Source organism: Centroberyx affinis, unplaced genomic scaffold, assembly GCF_046629955.1.
Source record: "Centroberyx affinis isolate AG114_WGS23_722 - 3 ecotype Tasmania unplaced genomic scaffold, CSIRO-AGI_Caff_v1 ptg000469l_1, whole genome shotgun sequence".
Taxonomy (NCBI): domain Eukaryota; kingdom Metazoa; phylum Chordata; class Actinopteri; order Beryciformes; family Berycidae; genus Centroberyx; species Centroberyx affinis.
The window spans coordinates 163,465-182,176 of NW_027279127.1; the positions used below are offsets into that span (position 1 = coordinate 163,465).

At 41.8% G+C, this 18,712-nt stretch overlaps 1 protein-coding gene across 1 annotated transcript; it reads right to left on the minus strand.

Moving 5' to 3' along the window:
• Positions 1–3,500: 3,500 nt before the first annotated feature.
• Positions 3,501–18,664, minus strand: mtf1 (metal-regulatory transcription factor 1). Its single transcript, XM_071517179.1, has 11 exons — positions 18,593–18,664; positions 16,745–17,269; positions 13,079–13,317; positions 11,317–11,448; positions 10,868–10,941; positions 8,791–8,924; positions 7,064–7,141; positions 6,709–6,811; positions 5,957–6,627; positions 4,592–4,661; positions 3,501–3,991 (listed from the first exon to the last, which is right to left on the minus strand). Exons 2-11 carry the CDS (start codon positions 17,210–17,212, stop codon positions 3,501–3,503), a joined length of 2,460 nt encoding a protein of 819 aa, XP_071373280.1. The 5' UTR covers positions 17,213–17,269; positions 18,593–18,664.
• Positions 18,665–18,712: the final 48 nt, after the last annotated feature.

Consider the following 18,712-nt stretch of genomic DNA (forward strand, 5'->3'; position numbering starts at 1 on the left):
CATATTGTTTCCTTTTCATATTACCCATTTGGAAAATGTTGGAGAAAGCAGAATTTCTGCATCTCCCTGCATCTCCCTATGTACAGATTTCCAAAACGCACTTGCTGCTATACAGTTTACAGTTTGCCACGGCCTGTCTGCTGAAACATCCTGCTTCCAAACAAATGTCACCATCAGTGATTCGCTGATGTGTTACCGTTTCAGGTAAAGTTTGCAGAAGGACAGACTAACCTGGGCCTCCAATTCGAAAACCATTTCTTTGCTTAATGATTACAACAAATATCGGCAGCTTTGTCATATTTATACACCAAAAAGGCTAAACCAGTGCTTGATTTTGAGCAGTTTGACTTTCATTGGTTAAGATGGGTCAACAAATTGTCCATGTATGTCAACTTTCAAGATGAATATGAAAGACTGAGATGACTAAAATGGAGTATGAGACCAAATGAAAATGTCAAGTTATTTTTACCCATAACGTAAAAAAAAAATGCTGCTTACATTTGACCAAAGTAATTCTTAAAACAGAATCATTCATTTACCAAGTCCTCGTTTACAAGCAAATCCAGTTGGTTTTAAACCAGTTCTCAGAGGCAAAACAGCATATATAAAAAGGATAAGTCATGGTTCAAAGCACTTGATAAAGACACACTACAAAGCTCAGATTCACCCCACTCCAAATGTGATCTATCAAATGCAATGCATTGGAGTTGAACATCAAGAAGCATGCTTAATATGTACGCATTGGAGGGGCAACTTTTGCAACCAGTTGCAGTTCGTATAAGGAACTTTGCAAATTACAGTTTGTTGCAGACTGGCACACATGAGAGGGAAAAGTAAATTCTTTTTTTTGTCCTGGAGTCAGTTGTATTTATACTTCAGTGAATGCCACACTCAAAAATTGCATAGTTCTTTTCCTCAATAGTATGCATGGAACTGATGAATATATTAACGGCAGTATGAGTGTGCCTCTTGGCAATAATTCAACCTAGTGACTGAACTGGGGGGAATACAGCTATTAAGTAAATTGTGAACTTCTGAGAAATCTCAACATTTGATATTCCAATGGAGCCAGCTTTAAATGTTGGGCACATTTCCGATATCGAATGTATCCGGAATTAGTTGGAGGACAAAACGTGTGACTGGAGTCTTTCATAAGATATCCGCTAATTGCCTTCATAATGCTTGTGACATGCAAGAGAAAGTTAGACTCCTGCCAGTTATGGCAAAAATAAACTGGCAGACATAAGTCTTGAGTAGTCATTTAAATGGATGTCATTTTGCTTTGATACTACACATTGGAATTGAATAGTAAAATGTAAATGTAAAATCTGCAGCTGTATAACGTAGTTGATTGTATTTTTCAGCAGTGCTGCACATCCATTAATGACTTTCCAAACAATTACAGATACGATCGCTGGCACACAATACAGCTCTAGGCAAAACCTAGGCTTTTGTGTCTTGCCAATGTCTTTGCCTTGCTGTGATTTGCTGCTAGAAGGTACTGACTGAGACTAAATGAAGATGACTGGAGTATGGGGGCATGTCAATGGCGAGTCCGAGGCAGAGACTGTCAAGGCAAGGAGGCTCATAAAACAGCGAGTTATGTTGTAAGGCCAAGTAGCTCTACACATCATATATATATATATAGGGCATAATGCCTTCTCTCCTACTATATAATCATTGCATTGTGTCCCATGTGAAACAATACTGTTATATTATTCTCTGAGCAGGAGGCTATGTGTTGTGTATATTCAATGTTACTATGTGGACTGTACAGAAGCCCAAAAGCTTGTAGAACTATTCAACTAACCCAAAAATGAATCGTTAACTCTTCTGCATAAGACGTGACTGCCTGCTTGGGGAAGAATGCAAGGAAAGAGGATATACATTAGCTCCAACCTCTGAGACTAGGTAATTCAAAATTCTATACAAAAATACAAATTCTAGAACAATCTACAAGTTTTTCAAAGATGTTTACACTACTAAATGTACTGTATTTACACTGTCGCCAGGACACACCATTATTATTATTATTATTTTTCAAACACTACTTTACAGCAGTCGTATACAAATAAAGTCTGTAGTGGTGCCGCACCTCAGCTAACGAGTTGTCAGATTATTCACTGAACAAGTTAGTGTGCAATAAGCAGGGAAGAGTGCAGCAAAAAATAGGGCTACTGCAAGTACGGGGCATCTGGCAAGGAAATGCATGTTTGATGAGTAACAAATCAAGGGAAACAGGATCAGTTATGACTTAATGCATCCCTGAGTGGGTCATAATCCTATAAAACATGGGATGTTGACAGCAGTTCCTTACTGTTTCATTGTGGACAATTTTTGCAAACAAGTAGATCCCAGAGGATTATTTGCTATACTGTGCAGTCTACTGTAGGTGCCTCTTTTCTGAAACTTGCTTTTAGCAATACCCATTAGGTTCTTAGGAGGAAAGGAAATCAGTAACATAATAAAAACAGCTGAACTAAAAACAAATATACGCCGAAAGTAATTGGAATAAATTAATAATTACAATGATTTTTCAGCTATCTTTAAGAAAACAGTAATACCAGTATAATGAAAGGATCAAGCATTTAAATAAATTAACATGTACAAATTAAATATTAGTTTAAGTTACAGGCAACTTATTGATGTGTTGACTTAATTTCATTTAAAAAGGCAAGCAGATTTGATCACAGGTTCTTTTCTCAATTAGTAAATAAATGTGTCAAGAAAAGAAATAGCAAAAACAACTAAGAAATCACATTTTCTGGACTACGCTAGTCTTCCTAGAAAAAAAAAATACTGAGGAAATCACTTCATATCTTGGCATTGTATGAAGATGATACAAGGGAATGGGCAGCCAACGCCTTCTAATTTCTGCTGGGAACGATACTTGATAAAACAATACCAAATTCCTCTAACATACAGTGCATTCTGGTCAGTTGCATACCAGCTTTAAGTATTTGTTAGGACCTTTAGTACAGTACAAGGATATATATAGACAACTCAAGTTTTCTTTTCCTGCTCATGTATATGACCTTCAAGGCAGGTAATGGAATATTTTCAAAGTATCAGTGCTTGGACAACACTGACTTGTTTCATTCAAAGTCAATTCAGAATGAATATGCTTGGGTTACTCTATATAGCTTGACACTTGAGTGTATGTTTCACAATAATGGATCAATTGCCTTTTCCCTGCATTAATTAGCCTCGCCAAACCTCATAAATAATATGCAAACTAATGCTGCTTCTAAAAACTACTGCAAAGAGACTCGAACAATTTGATTCAGAGCTCTTGTGTAAATGTTGCACAACGCCATACAGAACAGAATGCACTGCAGGTACAGGGGTGGCTATGCACAAAGTACATAGGGACACAGAAGAGGCCCTCGCTGAGGAGAATGACTCAAGATGTGGGAGGGATCAATGCCCGTGGATGAGTGGGTGCAACAGACAAGCACATGGTGCGAGGCCGGCAGCTCAGCAGACAGCAGACCGCTCCTCTAAGGATTGCCATTGCTGTTGCAATCAGTGGCCATGCTGAAGTCATCAGCGACGAGCAGCAGGGCCTCGATGTTGGCGGCCGTCTCAGGACTCTGTAGCGAGAGGAAGTCCGAGACATCCATATTGGCTAATCCGTCGGGTGGAGGAGGGTTGGTAGCCGTGCTGCTTACTACCGTAGGGAAAGTCTGCGCTGAGGAAGAAGAGGAAGAGGGGATACCGAGTCCGACCTCACCCGCCTTGGAGGAAGACTTGGGGAGGCAGCATGAGGGAGATGAGGTGGCTGGAAGGTGTGGAGGCTCTGGGGGCTGCGGCGGGGGGGGAGGAGGGGGCTCTGGAGGTTGCTGCTGCGCTACGACTGAAACTGTGGAGGTGGTGCTCTTTGAGCTCTTGTCTTTAGCAGAGTCTCTGCAGGCACACTGACACTGGCAGGACTCCTCTTGTTTGATGATGATGACCGGCAGGCTGAGGCCAATCTGCTGGACAGAGTTGCCTGGAACACAGAAAAAGTGGTGAGAAAAACAACACAGACACAGCCAACTGGCTTGGTTGATGACCATCCTTTGTCATTCCTTTCCCAGTTGGCCCACCGGGCACATAAAAATAAAATGACAATGTAAAAAGATGAAGATTAAAAAGTTGGAAGCCACTTCAATGCCAAAGGTGAAATTGTATTAATTGCTTCGTAGGCATAAAACACTACGACGCATTAAGAGCAAAATAGAACAGTGATAGGCCTCTATACTACATACATGATAAGCCACGTTTCATGCATAGCACTCTTCCAGCACATGCTCATCCCACATGGACTGAAAGAACTCTTGGTTGCGGTCAACACCATAACAATCTCAGGTGCAAAACGTGAGAGACTGTTCTATCATCCTGTGTTGGTCATGCCTGAGTCTCGGAATTGCATTTTTATCATAATGACACTGATAGTATGTTATCAGGGGCTTTCTGGCTAGGTATAAATCTAGTCTTTTGATTAACCCTAATAATGCTAAGTACACTGCTAGCAGGTAAGAAAAATATACAATTTTAATGCAGTCTCTTGGCCAATGTCTACAACATGAACAGGAATACATTCACCTACCTGCATTTCCTCCAACTGGTATGGCGGTGGTGAAGAAAACCTTTTCCACTTTTGGAGCTCCTTGATGTGGCTGTGAACAAACATTGAGCATCATAGTCAAATCAAGCAGGATGCAAATAAGGCTGGGGACACATTAGAGGATTATCGGGCTGATTTGTACCACATTTGCCCATTGTGAGAACTGGGGGGTGAGGTGTGTGTAAGCGAGCCTAGCTAACATTACCTTTTTACCGATAAAGCCTACTCACCTACTGTCTTACTGCAAAGTGCACAGACCAAGCTGCCTGCATCTCTCTCTCTCTTTTTTTTGCATTATTGTGCATATTAATACATATTAATTCATGTTGGATTGCGCATGTTCCTGCAGATTAGAGCTTCTGACACCAGTTATATTGTTAAGTGTGCGATAACCCGTCCTTGGCTAATCCTCTAACGTAAGCATATGTACGACAAGTAGGGATGTCAGATTCGGTTAATTTTGCTTTCGATTGGCCGACACCCATTAACCGGTAACTAACCGGTTAATTTTTAAGAGAAAAGGCTTAATGACGTGAAATACATGAAAGTGGCGCTTTCCTTTTAGTCCGGCGCTCCATTGACTCAATCAAAGCAACCCTGTATAATGTTAACCAAAAATGTAAAATTATGTTATATTACTAGATTTCAGCATTGAGGTACTTACATTCATGATTTTGCATAGGCATACTAACCTAAAAACCTATTATTGGGAACCGTGAGAAAGTTTCACAGCGACAGAGACATAGAGCGTCCCCGTAACCATAGTAACTCACTCTCACTCCTGCCTGCTTGCGCACGGCACGAGAGGAGAGGGAGAGATGCTGACGTCCTGATTACTCTGAGCAGCATGCACGGGAATAAATTACAATATAATAGATTTGTGTATATTTCTCGCTTTCCCCCGATGGTCTGAATAAGTCGCTGCTGCACGGTGCTGCTCTGTCTTGTCTGTCCGTGCGCTGTCAGTGTCTCTTTTAGTGCCGCGACTTTATCAGTTATGAATTTGTTTTTCACTGCATGAGAAAATGGACTTGTGGCGTGAGAGCGTGTGAAAAGTGTCAATTGCGTGAGTCTCTCGGTCAATGTGTGAGAGTTGGCAGCCCTGCTCAGACTGCTAGTTGAGCGGAGTGTGTATGCAAATTAACCTATAGACCAAAAATATTCTCGGTGGTTAACCGATTAACGTTTAACCGTTGACATCCCTAACGACAAGGAAACAAAAAATTAAAATAAATCCTTTGTGTGCATGATGCAATGCGTTTTCAAACCTTTATAGCCCAAAGTACAAAGCCATCTACAAAGTGCATTTCTATGCAACCCACACTAAGGAGTTGATGCTCTACTCACCGTTTGCTCTGGGTTCTGCTGGCTGTTAGCGGCGCTGCTGAGGATCCATTGCAGGTTCTGGTCGGACATAACCAAGCTAGGCTGCAGCAGGTTCTGGGTGGGGGCTATGGTAATGGTGGCAGGGGTGGGAGCCAGACCAGGGCCAGGAATGGGGGCTGGGTTGGTGGCCAAAGGCACAGGTTGAGCCACAGCCGGTAGAGCATCTGTAGTGGTGGCTGCAACAACAGAAACAGCGGTGGTGCCTGGCACTGTGGTGGTCAGTGCTGGAACCACTGGAGGAGGAGCAGAGACAATGGGTGGTGCTAGAGGAGTGGTCTGGGCAGCGCCATCTGGCTGCAGGAATGTGGGTGGCAGTGCCACATAGTGCTGTGGGGTGACATGGTTTGGTGCTTGGACTGGAGCCTGGGCAGGCACATCTGGAGTCTGCTGGGGGCCTGTTAGGTGGACGAAGGGGGCTGGCTGGGTGGAGCTGACAGTTGCACTGATAGAGGCAGGGGCGGAGGTCCGAGAGGAGGTGGTCTGGCTGAGCTGGGAAGGAGCCTCCAGGACTGCAGTTGTGTGGTGACAAGGGGATGAGGAGGTAGGATTAAGAGAGAAGGAGAGGAGAGGCGAGGCATCAGTCACTCCTGGTTGGGCAGAGGTCTCCAGGCTGAAGGTTTCAGCAAGGCTCTCTGAAGAAGGAAAAGAACCCGCCGTCAGTGGAAGAGAACATTCAACTCAATTCAAACTGACAGGTTTTAAAAAGTACTTGCCGTTGGGATGGGCATCGTCTTGACTGACACTATTTTCAGGACTCTGGAACATGAGCTCAAAGATTTTCACAGGGGTCACATTGTTCAGGTCCAAATTCTGAGCCTGGAATACAATTACAATTAATGAGGCATTTAAGAAATAGATAAAGTGAGCTCACTAAGTATTAGGGCAGCCAGACACTGATGTATTGGCTCCATGGCCTTAATTACACAGGATATGAAATGACACAATTGAGCTTAAGGTGCCAAATTAGCTGCCTGTTAATAAAAACAATATCTTGACCATATCAGACAGATCATCTTCATCGTCAATCAAATGCCTATTTGACAGTGCTAAAGCAAAGGCCAGACTTACATTATGGATGTTCTCTCGGAGCTCTGAGTCTGTAGAAATGAGGCTTAAGTCACTGAGGCACAGCGAGTGATTTGCATCCTGTAATTAGAGATGAATAGGCCCTAATTAAACCTGCCACTGCATATGGGACAAGTGCTGAATCATGCAAACAGGTTAAAGGATTATTCCGGTTATTTTCAAACTGGGCCTTATTTTCCTAGTTTTTGCAATTATGCCGATTGATTGTGTTCACAATTTTGTCACTTACTTCACTGTCGCTTTACCTATTTCCAGTTCGGCGGGAGCGCTGCTCTCCAATACACTGAAAAGGCCAAAGCAAACTCCAACAGTTTTACCCAAAAAGCGTTTAAAACACACCCTTTCAACACAATAACACTCACACTGCAGTTAGATGTCTTTAAATTTGACAGTTTTTTAGCATTGCTCACACACTTCCTCGTTTACTTTGCTGGCTGCCGGTCTCTTGTCGCATTCACATCATATCATAATAATCAGTGGAATGGGATTTTGTTGCTTCAGCTTGAAAGCGTTCTTTATGCATTTTACTCGTTGGAATGCAGACATCCAAAATCATTTGTATTTATGAATTTAAAATCAACCATAAACAAGCATATTTCTCAATTTTCATAAGTACTGCTGATTGTATTAGTGTGAATATATACCTTGGACTGCTGACAATGGTGGATTATTTGCTATGTTTACTGCTTATGTTGACACACTTCTGCGAATTATGATGCCAGGTGGGAGATATTGGAGCCCGCAAACCCCCCCCCCCACATATCTATTAGATATGACATAAACGCGGCATCAGTATATTTGAAAGGTCTACTTGCCAACTAGATGACACTACTTAAAGTAACATATCCAATATACACGGTATGTTTCAGGCAATGGAGAATGATGTAGGCAGGTCTCGTTGCAGTGTGGGTGTTACTGTGTTGAAAAGATGTGTTTTGATCACTTTTTGGGTTCCACTGTTGGAGACTGCTTTGGCCCTTTCAGTGTGTATTGGAGAGCAGCAGATACCGGCAACTGGGGGTGCGTAAAACTCTACAGTGACGTAAGTGACACAATTTTGAAAACAATCAATCGTCATGATGGCAAATCAGGGGAAAAAAAGTGCTACATGTACAAATGTAGGAATCTAATTGCTTAAAGTAACAGTTCACCCTCAAAAGAAAATTCTGTCAATATCTATTGCATATAAATATAAATAAATCTACATGTAAATATATGCCTTTTGGACTCAAAACTAGATTTTGTTTGAGTAGTTTAATTTAAAGTTAAGTCACAAAACTTTTTCACAGATTTACTCCAGTTAATGCATCACAACTCGACTTGGACCCCTCCCTAAGCAACTGCTTCAATTCTTCACATCAGGCAGATTTTTCAGCTTTTGGACTGGCACCCCAACTAGAATGCCTCCCCTCAGGAAATTAAACTTGTAGTTTGCATCATTTGAATAAAGGGAGAGGCAACTGTGTGGCAAATTATACTTATGTATGCAAGAACGTATTAGTCAAATTCATTCAAGAAACACCCTAAATATCACAAGGCATATTATTCTTATCCTGGAACATAGCACATTTGAAAAACAAATTAATGAAAGTGAATAATATGGGGCACTTGAGGTAATGTTGCTCTAGAACTGTGCATAGAGAGCATGACCACTGTGCCGGCAAAAGGGACAAATAGTCCGAGTCAGAAGTTGCTGTGGTGTGACTCACTTCGGAGAGTGGATGGGTGAGGGTGACACTGAAGGGCTGGCCCTTGTCATGACCTCGGATGTGACTCTTTAGACTGTACTGGCTGCTGAATGTCTTCTCACAGCCATCACTGGGACAGTTGAATGGCTTCTCCCCTATGGGAAGAGTAGAGGGAGGGAGGGAGGGAAGAGTAGAGGGAGGGAAGAGTAGGGGAAGAGACTGAAAGGTGAGAGGCAAGACTTCAGTCAAGATAACAGTTGCTGTTATATTTCAAACTTTGGAGGAATTCTTTGCAGCATTTTAAAGCATTCACTTGTTCCACCATCTGCCATGGCGAGAATGTTTGAAAGAACATAACCGCAGAGAACATGAGGTATTGGTTGAAACTTTTATTTTGGAGAGGAAAATGCGGAAATGCGGAAAGAGAGTGTTTGCTCCTGTCTCGTCTCTCGCGGTGTTCTCCAATGTCAGCACTGATATGAAACAGTGAAATTAACTAATTAAATGCAAATTGTCAGTGCAATGTGTCGAGTCAAACTGAACTGCCAAGTAGGGACATTGCACTCATGTTCACCTTATACTGTATATGAGTGATTGTTTGATAGCACACACCATTGCAAGCACGTGCAAGCAGTTTGACCACAGAATCTTAAGTTTCACTTTTGTTTTCACAATAGGAGGCTCTATTGGATTGGATGAAATGCAACAAAAGCAACACTTTGATCTCCTGCACTGGCACAGCACTAAAACAAATTGTAAAGATAGATAGGTCTGTCTGATGTGCAACTCCAAGGTTCCAAACATCAATGCTGAAAAGCTAACTCGCGCGTTTGTTACAAGTAGACTGGACTACTGCAACGCCCTTTTTTCCGGCCTCCCAAAAAAGTCTAACAAAAACAAGGAAGCGAGAGCATATCACTCCGGTTTTAGCTACATTGCACTGGCTCCCAGTGTCCTTTAGAATTGATTTTATAGTTCTTTTACTTGTATACAAAGCTCTTAATGGCTTAGGACCGGCCTACAGAATCCCTGCTGTTCTACATTTCTTCAAGAGCCCTCAGGTCTTCTACTGCTGGTTTGTTAGAAGTACAAAACCCCACTCAAAGGAAGATTGGGGATGCAGCCTTTAACTATGCTCCTAAACTGTAGAACACTCTCCCAAAGAATATTAGAGAGGCAGGCTCTGTAAGCATTTTCAAACGACTGCTAAAAACATATCTTTTCAGCTTAGCTTTTAAATAGCCTTCATTTTAACTGTTTCTGTTCAGGATCCCAACAGAGCTGACACGGGCAAGTACGAATTTTCATTGGTCTTGTCCGGGTAATGCTTACTTGCACGAGTGAACACTATATGTGGGGGGGACAGAGCTTTACCCTGTATGATTCTCATCCATCTGTGGATGGTGAGGTGTTTGACCAAGAGGAGAATCTATGATTCTCATCTGCCTTAGGCAGTGAGATCTGACGTAAATATCAGATCAAGAGTAGAATCAGGAAGGACAGGGGAAAAGAAAATTAAAGAAAAACATATGGGTTCACTCACAATGTGCATCTAAAAGTGGGAGTATTTGTTGTGTTCTTTTATCTTTCTATTTTACTTGATTTGATTCTTTTTAATGCAATGCATTTTGCTTGTTCTTTTATATGCATTTTATCTTTTTATCTGTCTTTTATCTGCCTTTTATTGATGTAAAGCACTTTGAGCTGCATGTTGTGTATGAAAGGTGCTATACAAATAAAGGTTATTATTATTATTATTATTATTATTATTATTATTAATACAGCCATCAGACTTGAGAGAATTGCTCATATTAAAAACAAGAAGTAGCCAGTTGAAAAGTAACTGCCTATCTGGTCAGTAGTCCCTTAACAAATACTCAAGGTGCCCTTGAGCAAAGCACTTAGCCCCCAACTGTTTCAGTCAAGCAGCAGTTGATCAGCCCAGAGGCCAACAGCTGAAGAATGGTTGTACTGACCAATCCCAGGTGTGAATGTGTGCAACTGTGTGAATACAAAACAGGCATTTCTAGAAAAGAGCCATAAATTGCTCAGTCAAGCTTCCCTGGACAAATAGAGGTTACATAAAATAAACCAGTACCTGTGTGTGTCCGTACATGTGTTTTTAGGTGATGACTTGCAGCAAAAGCTTTGCCACAGCCATCATGATCACACCTTGAGGGAAGGATAGAACAAAAAAACACAGAACTTTATATGCAAATAGACTGTAATACATTTTCAAGATACTAGCTTTGATCATTTATCTACTGTAAAGCAATGCTGCTGATAGGTGAGTGAGCCCCCCTAGATTTAATCTACATGTAGGCAACTATCAAGTGCAGTAAAAGGCACAAAAAGTGCTGAATATTGAAATTCACTCAACACTTAGGGAGTGAGCGCGAACAATCATCACTCCAGACTAGCAATCATTAAAATAGACTAAAAGAGCTGTCTAACAATGGCTATTGATAACACTGGGTCTTCTCTCCACGGCAGATGTCTTCTTCCTAGTGAAAGATTAAAACCCAGTGTGATGATGGCATTGCTCACCGGAATGGCTTCTCCCCAGTGTGTGTGCGAATGTGCTTCCTCAGGTCGCTGAGTGTGGTAAAGTACTTTGTGCATCCCTCCGATTCACAGTTGAATGTCTTGCCTGTATGAAGTCTCTGGTGTGCTTTTAGTCTGCAGAGACAAACAAGTGTGTCTCATTAAACCACAAGGGGAGGCTTAGAGAGAGAAACAAACTAAGCACAGTGCGGATAAATGCTAACTAGCGGTTTCATTTTACACTTAATTTCACACGGCCTGAAAAGCAAACGCAAAGGCATTCAAACTCTTAACCCTTCCACATTCAGATTACAACAGAACCTAGATCCCAAATAAACAATCAGGTCAAATTCTACAACCCCCATAGAGAAAACAATGGAACACGACAGAGGTCTGTAATTTAGAAAGGACACAGTCGAGGTAGTAGATATATATCTCCATCTGGTCTTATAAGCAGAGACTGGGTGGCATGGTAGGCGGTATGGGGGGAGAGGAAAGTAATGTTATTAAAAAGGGGAGCCACCCCTGTGTGGCGTTGGTTGGCTGCCCTGAGTAACAGCGTCTGACAGGGAGTTGATGGCAGTGGCACAGCTCCACCAAGCCCAAGGCAGGTTGTCATAGCAACTGAACCGATACAGACCAAAGGGCTCTGTTATGGATTTCCTGAGTTCACAGCCAAATCTAAATGGAGAAAATACAAACTAACAACATGTCAGGCACTGATCAAATTAGGTAAGTAATTGAATAATCATCTGTCATTTACTTATCCTTTATTGTAAGTGCATTTTAACTACAAGTTTGGCTTGTAACAGCTGCCATGAGAACACTTCAGTGAGAGTAAAAAATCAAAATCACATCCTTAACCTGTTCATTTATGCAAGGCCACAATCTAAATGCTGCGATTGACAAAGAGATAAGCCTTCAAAGGCTTGCGAGAAGCACTTCCTCTGACGCACAAGCACCTTTCAAAATTTGTTCTCTCATTCTCTCTGATACAGAATGCGAGCTTACCTCTTCAGAATAGATCTAAAATAAATGTTTTAACAGATCTTTATTGAATCTTTATCACTGTAGTTCAGTAAAAAACAAAAAACAACTATTTTGTATTTTACAATTTTGCTGTAATAGCCGTTAAGTCAAAGCTAGTGTTTGTGTTATTCCACACACCAGCTGGCTTTCTGTCAAGGCAAGAAAGCCAGCTCTCTATGTTCCAGTGTTAAGAGTTCCTAGCTACATATTTGCTCAGGGAAGATGTTAATAATTTTAGAATGTTAATATTTTTGTTTCTACATGTTATTTCAATGGCAAAATCATGTATAACATTGAAAAATAATAGCTACAAATGCTTTTCAAGCTACTTCGGTAACTAGCTAAAAGTCATTTTAAAACACCTAGTAAAACTGCAAATATTAACCATAATCAATATGAGAGCAAGATGAGAATTGTTGAGAGGAAGCGTTTCCTCATTCGTTGACATGAGTAATCAAAGATGGAGTAGATAAGAGTACTTCTTTCTGATTATGAGAGGAGGATTTGAGGAGTTGTGTGAAAATTTGCAGCTAAGGTGCCAAGATTCATAGTTGAGGTAAAATTTTCACAATAAGACAACTTTTACATCTCTTTATTAATTAGACACTGCTAAGTAAACAACAGACATGATTTGTGTCTGACCTGCCTGACCTGAACTTGCCCTCTGGTACACACAGCACCATAGCAACAGCACCATGACAAAAAAAATGATTTTAAAGCTTGTGTTTAGGCTAACCTGTAAAGAGTGTTGAAGGCCTTCTCACAGCCCTGCACGTCACACTCAAAGGGCTTCTCCTTGGTGTGGACACGCACATGGATCTTGAGGCTGTAGGAGGTGAGGAAGGCCTTTCCGCAGCCCTGTTGATTGCACACGAATGTGTACTCGCCCCGGTGTGTCTTCTGGTGCGTCCGCAGGTTGCCCGCCGTGCTGTAGGTCCGTGTGCAGCCCTCGAACATGCACTGGTAACGCTTCACCTGAGAGAGGAACATAGAGAAGAGGAGGAGGAGGGAGTAAGAAGCGAGTACCTAAAGAAGGGGGTTCAAGTCTGACAACCGCTAGCATAACAGCATGATGCTATTTGAGGATGAAAGATTTATTTTGACTTCATCTATACAGGAGTAAACTACTGTGAGGCTTAGGAAAAAGCTCAAATTACCTCTCTTTAATATCAACCAACCAAGGGTTTTATGCAGTATTTCACAACACCAAGGATAAAGTAAATTGTGTCTGAATTCAGCTGAGCAATAACGAGCCCCTCCATACGTCGAAGCGACAGACTGAGTCAGTGTGACCTTTCAGAAGGGACTTGAACTCAATGACTCAGCCACCCGTCAGCACGCAGAGCGGGTGAGCGCATGACAGCGGTGACTCTAACCCCCATGCAATACATCCAGCCAATTCTGTTTCACAGCACCAAGCTCAACTGCGGCGTGGCAGTCTCCAGCTCTGTTCTCACACAAAAGGCCCTGGGGCCATGCGAATAAAAGCAGTCCCCTCTCTTATTAGAAAAATGCTATCCTGCATTGTCAGAGCACAAAGCTGGGAGGAGGAAGCTCTGGATTGGCCCCCTCGACAAAGAGAATCTCCTTTCACAGCTAATGTTATTCCTGTAACTTATTGCCCTGATCCTCTTAGAGATGGAGTTAAAACAGGAGGTCGACTAATTTTCTGACATGAATTTCCACAGACATGACTATCAAGACAAAGTCTGTGTGTTTGCCCCTGACCCCATTAAAATGACACTGCATCAGTCAAAAGCCTATAATAATACTTATGCAACCTGGCAGACTCAATTTGCCATTTCAAAACACACGCACTCAGACACAATGGCAGAAGCAATCCAAAGCCAGGTTGTGGTTATTTTTAAACTGTTGGCTGACATTTGGTACTGCTTTCAATCACACCATGAAATGGACAAATTTGCTTAGCTGTTCAAATAAAACTGATATCAAGCTGATTAAATTCCCCTTTAGTAAAGCCTAAGAGTCTTACTGACGAGCACTGATCTGACTGATGGGTAGGCTAATGCTATTCATTTTTAACCTAAGGATGTGGGAGAGATCAGTTGTTCAGCTAACATGCATGCAAACCCACAGTGGGAAGCCTGCTAAAGCATGTTAGCTCAGTACTATATCCATCTCCCACACCATCGTGACTCTTCTCCACCATCAGTTTGATCATTGTAAGTGGGTAGGGTATGCCTAAGCCTCCCACATGCATAGAGGAAAAGACCACTCCAGGGCAAATTAAATGTTTATGCAAGAATACTTACAGCGAGTTCACCGAACGTTGGGCCGCTCTGAGGCATCTACAACCACTGAGACCAAAACTGGTGCTGTACAATTAATAATACATCTTGATTTTAGCTTCCAATGATGATAGCATAATTCAATAGTACTTAAAGGTTCAATTACATCTCATTTTGAATGCCAATGATCAATCCGTAGTGTGTGCAGCTTATTTGTCGCTATTCTCGGCCACTGAGTCCTTTGGAAACAGTTTTGCTGTGAGCCAGAGTTGTGCACAGTCCCATGCGGTGAGCAGTGCGTATCGTGTTGCGCTGAGGTCAAATATATTGCAATTTTGACCCCTTCCAACATGTTGTGATTTCCAAAATGGAGTAAAAGCTCAACCAATCCTTCACTGTGCCTTGAGACGTATTGAGTGCGTAGTTACATGGAAGCTGTAGGTGAAAGTAAATTCTTGGTTTCAATTGGTGCCACCCAGTGTGGTGGAGAGGTTACAACACTGTGCTTCTCAACACGGTGAGCGCGAGTGCCTTGCACTGCATTTTTCGCTGAAATGTGAATGGCCCTTTAGGTTTCTGTGACACACCTTCCCTTTGCTGCTGCAGAAACACCAACCCTGAGGCAAAGAACAGGTCTACTATGTGCATGTGTGAATTAAGACTCCAGCAAGTTTGAAATCAGTCCCATTTTTCAGTTTCTACCTACCAAACAATTTTGTTTCCAAAGTCAGGAGACTGATAATTGTGATCAATAATTGTGATCAGGATCCATTTCACAATTAATTTCAACCATAATCATGCTATGCTGACAAGGTGCTTATGTGAGCATACACTAAAATATAAAATATTTACACAGAGACCACAGACCACTAAAGAACAAAAAGGTCTGCATTGTGGGGCATAATAACACAACACACTGCACAAATGCCAGCGGACGTGACTGAACAATAACTTGCATCTTTGGCTTTGCCCTGTCCTATTTTTTATATCTGATGTTGGACAATACAGTTTCCCCTCCATCAATGATATGATGCAGGTGCATGATGGTGTGGACAAGAGTCAGGACTGGATGGACAGGACTGGATGGATTCCAGCAGAGCGCCAAAAACACAGCAGGTCTAGCACTGACTGAAAACATTGTGACAACACGGCTTTACCAACTGAGTTACACTCAAAGTGATGAAGCAGTTAGGCTCATATAGTATACTGCTGTTTTCTGCGCTGGCACATGCATAGCAAAGTTCTTTTGGAATTTTTGTGACTGACAGACCTAAATTATTGCCTAGTCACAGCTAAAAGCATAAGCTGAACTTTTAGGTGCATTGAGGATGTAATTTTTGGCCAAGTCCCTGAAACACTCCCTCAAACAAGTTTGTAAGACAACGCAAGTCTTTAGCTGTCAGTACGCTGAGTAGTTAGCTGAGATGACAGAGCTGCTGGAACAAGAACTAGTCTACAAACCAAGCAATTACTTCAGCTTGAAAGGCAATAATAAGTCATTCTTTACATTATCCCTCTGTGTGCAGTATGTGCTAACTGGGATATGAGAAAGAATTTAAGCTGTCATACAGAATTGAATGGAAGCAGAATGCCTAGAGGCAAAAACGAGGCTCCCTATTCAAATGAAACTATTTTACTCTTTCACGTACACTCACACTCAGGTTTACTCTGCACTTGTGCACCTAATGGTCTATTAATGCATGAGATATCCTTGTAAAAAGTAAGAAAACAAAAGATGTACTCCCCTCCAAATTAAAATCAGCCTATTTGAATAAGAAGATTTAACCTACTTTCAACATTACATAAAGTTTGTGGTGATCACTTATAAATTGTGCACAGAAATAAGGCTCATAACACTGTCTCTGGTAGCTAAATGTGCAACTTAAAAATATTTTAATATAATGCTTTGAAAAATCTGTATTCTACATAAGGCTTTCTTTGGGGTACAGTTCCTCACAAATATGTATGGCTAAGTAAACGTAGCACACAGAACCACATCACACTGACTGCTACAGCCTATCAGTTTTAAATACACTGAATTACAGAGCATTCATAAGACAATGATAACCAAATAGAACATACACATTCAGTCAGTATTTTGCAGTATTTCGCCATTTTTTACATACTGAGGAAAGGTGCACATTTAGGCCTACCTCTCTCTGCTTGGTCTCTGGGCACTCCGAGTGCAGGGTGAGCGTGGCCCCCTCTATGTTGCGTGGCATGGGGGTGGAGCCTGGATTGATTATGAACTGGATCTGGTCTGGTGAAATGGTGTGGTGCACGTAACCCTGTGACATGCCGTCCGGGTCAGCCATGAAGGCCAGAGAGCCCTCTTCCTCATCTCCATCCCCCTCCCCTTCAGTTAAGAAGGTGACTCCATCTTCGTCCCCTCCACAGTGAACATCCTCCTCTCCCTCCTCATCCAGTCGGATGGGATCCTGCTCAATGAGCACTGTAGTGCGGTCGTACACCCGACCAGACGACGATGAAGGCTCAGCAATCAGGTCATCATCTTTGTCGAAGTGGATCTTGTCCTCATCTTCTTCCTCATCCCGCTCCAGCGGATCCACCTCCACCTCAAAATACATGGGCGCCTCCGTATGAGGGCCATTCTCACTCATGGTCCCAGCCGCCTTCTTGCCTCAGCAAAGAGGACTGCACACTCACACAGTTACAACCTGCAAAAAAACATGGTGAGCAAGTTAAGAGGGGAAAATAATTTTCTATTACAATTTATTTACATTTATTTTCCCTTCAAGCAAAGAGGAGCCTTCCATTCAAAAGACAGCATTGTCTAGAAATTGTCTAAAAATGGAGATCAGCTTGGACATTAAAGAGATATTTCAAGTCCAGTGTAACAGCCACAAAAACACCGCTGTATCTTGACAGCATTCTGACGGCAAGGGGTAATTTCCCACTTTTGGCTCGCCTGAGCCTTGGAGTCAATCATCTGTTTATAACCGTCATGTTATGCATAAAACGGGGGTTTGAGCATAACAAATGCCAATGTAAACAAGTGCGTTCACTCAAAAAGCAGATTTTCCGTGTCTCTAAAGAAAGAGGAAGTTAAGTCTTTTTCCAAGTAAAAAAATAAAATAATGAATGCTAAATACTAATAGAATACAATAGACCCTGCTTTGGAGAACTGCCCCACCGGCATCTAGAACTTTCTGATTTCAATGACAGAACAGACAAAGTCATGAGACAACGGTAGCTAAACTTAGCTAACATGTTAGTTAATAACACACGGAAAAATAGCTGACAAGCTTACTAGGTAACGTTAAGTGTATCAGAGAGATGTCATGCAGATACGACGATGTCAATTACTTTTTCATTCTCAACACAACGTTCGCACGACTTGCTAATGCTGTTCGCTTTAGAATCACCGAGTAGCCTGTCAAACACGCCGTGCTCCCTAACTTAACTGACAATGCAATTACAACTTAATGTCACGATAGTGAAGTCGTTAGCCAGCTAACGTTAGCTGTGTTAGTAAATTGCAGGTTGATTACTAACCTGATGTTATATCACAGAATCCATCTTTGGTCATAGCGTTACTAGCATCAGAAGCATCTCGCTAGCTAGCTGCTAGCAATGTAACGTTTTATCAAACACTGATTCGTACTAGTTAAGTAAGATGTATAACGTTATACCATGCCTGTTATTCATACTTTTTTATCAGACTTGGGTGTAAAGCCAGCAATAATCATTTTGTCCCTTTTCATAAAGCTAGTTTTCCAGTCTGTGACCCCCGATAAATTAATAATGGCTAGCTAGCTGAGTCTACTAACGTTACCACTACCACTTCTCAACATACATAGCTTTGATAGCTAGCAATTTAGCTTATAGGTTAGCTAGCTAGCTAGTAGGCAGTTTCATGTCGACAGTGGACAGTATCTTCCTCGCAACGAAAACAGTAAGTTCCATTTTACCAACTGACCACGTGCAGGTTATCACTAAAGCTAACCGACTGAAAGCAAATGACATTAAAATATATTTACCTGTGCAGAGAGAATTATGCCTTACCCCTATGCTTTGGATGCTTAGCACTTTCTTCCCATCCCCTCCCTAGGATACCGTGTTACGTCACAGCCACTGAATTGTGGGAAATTACATATTCA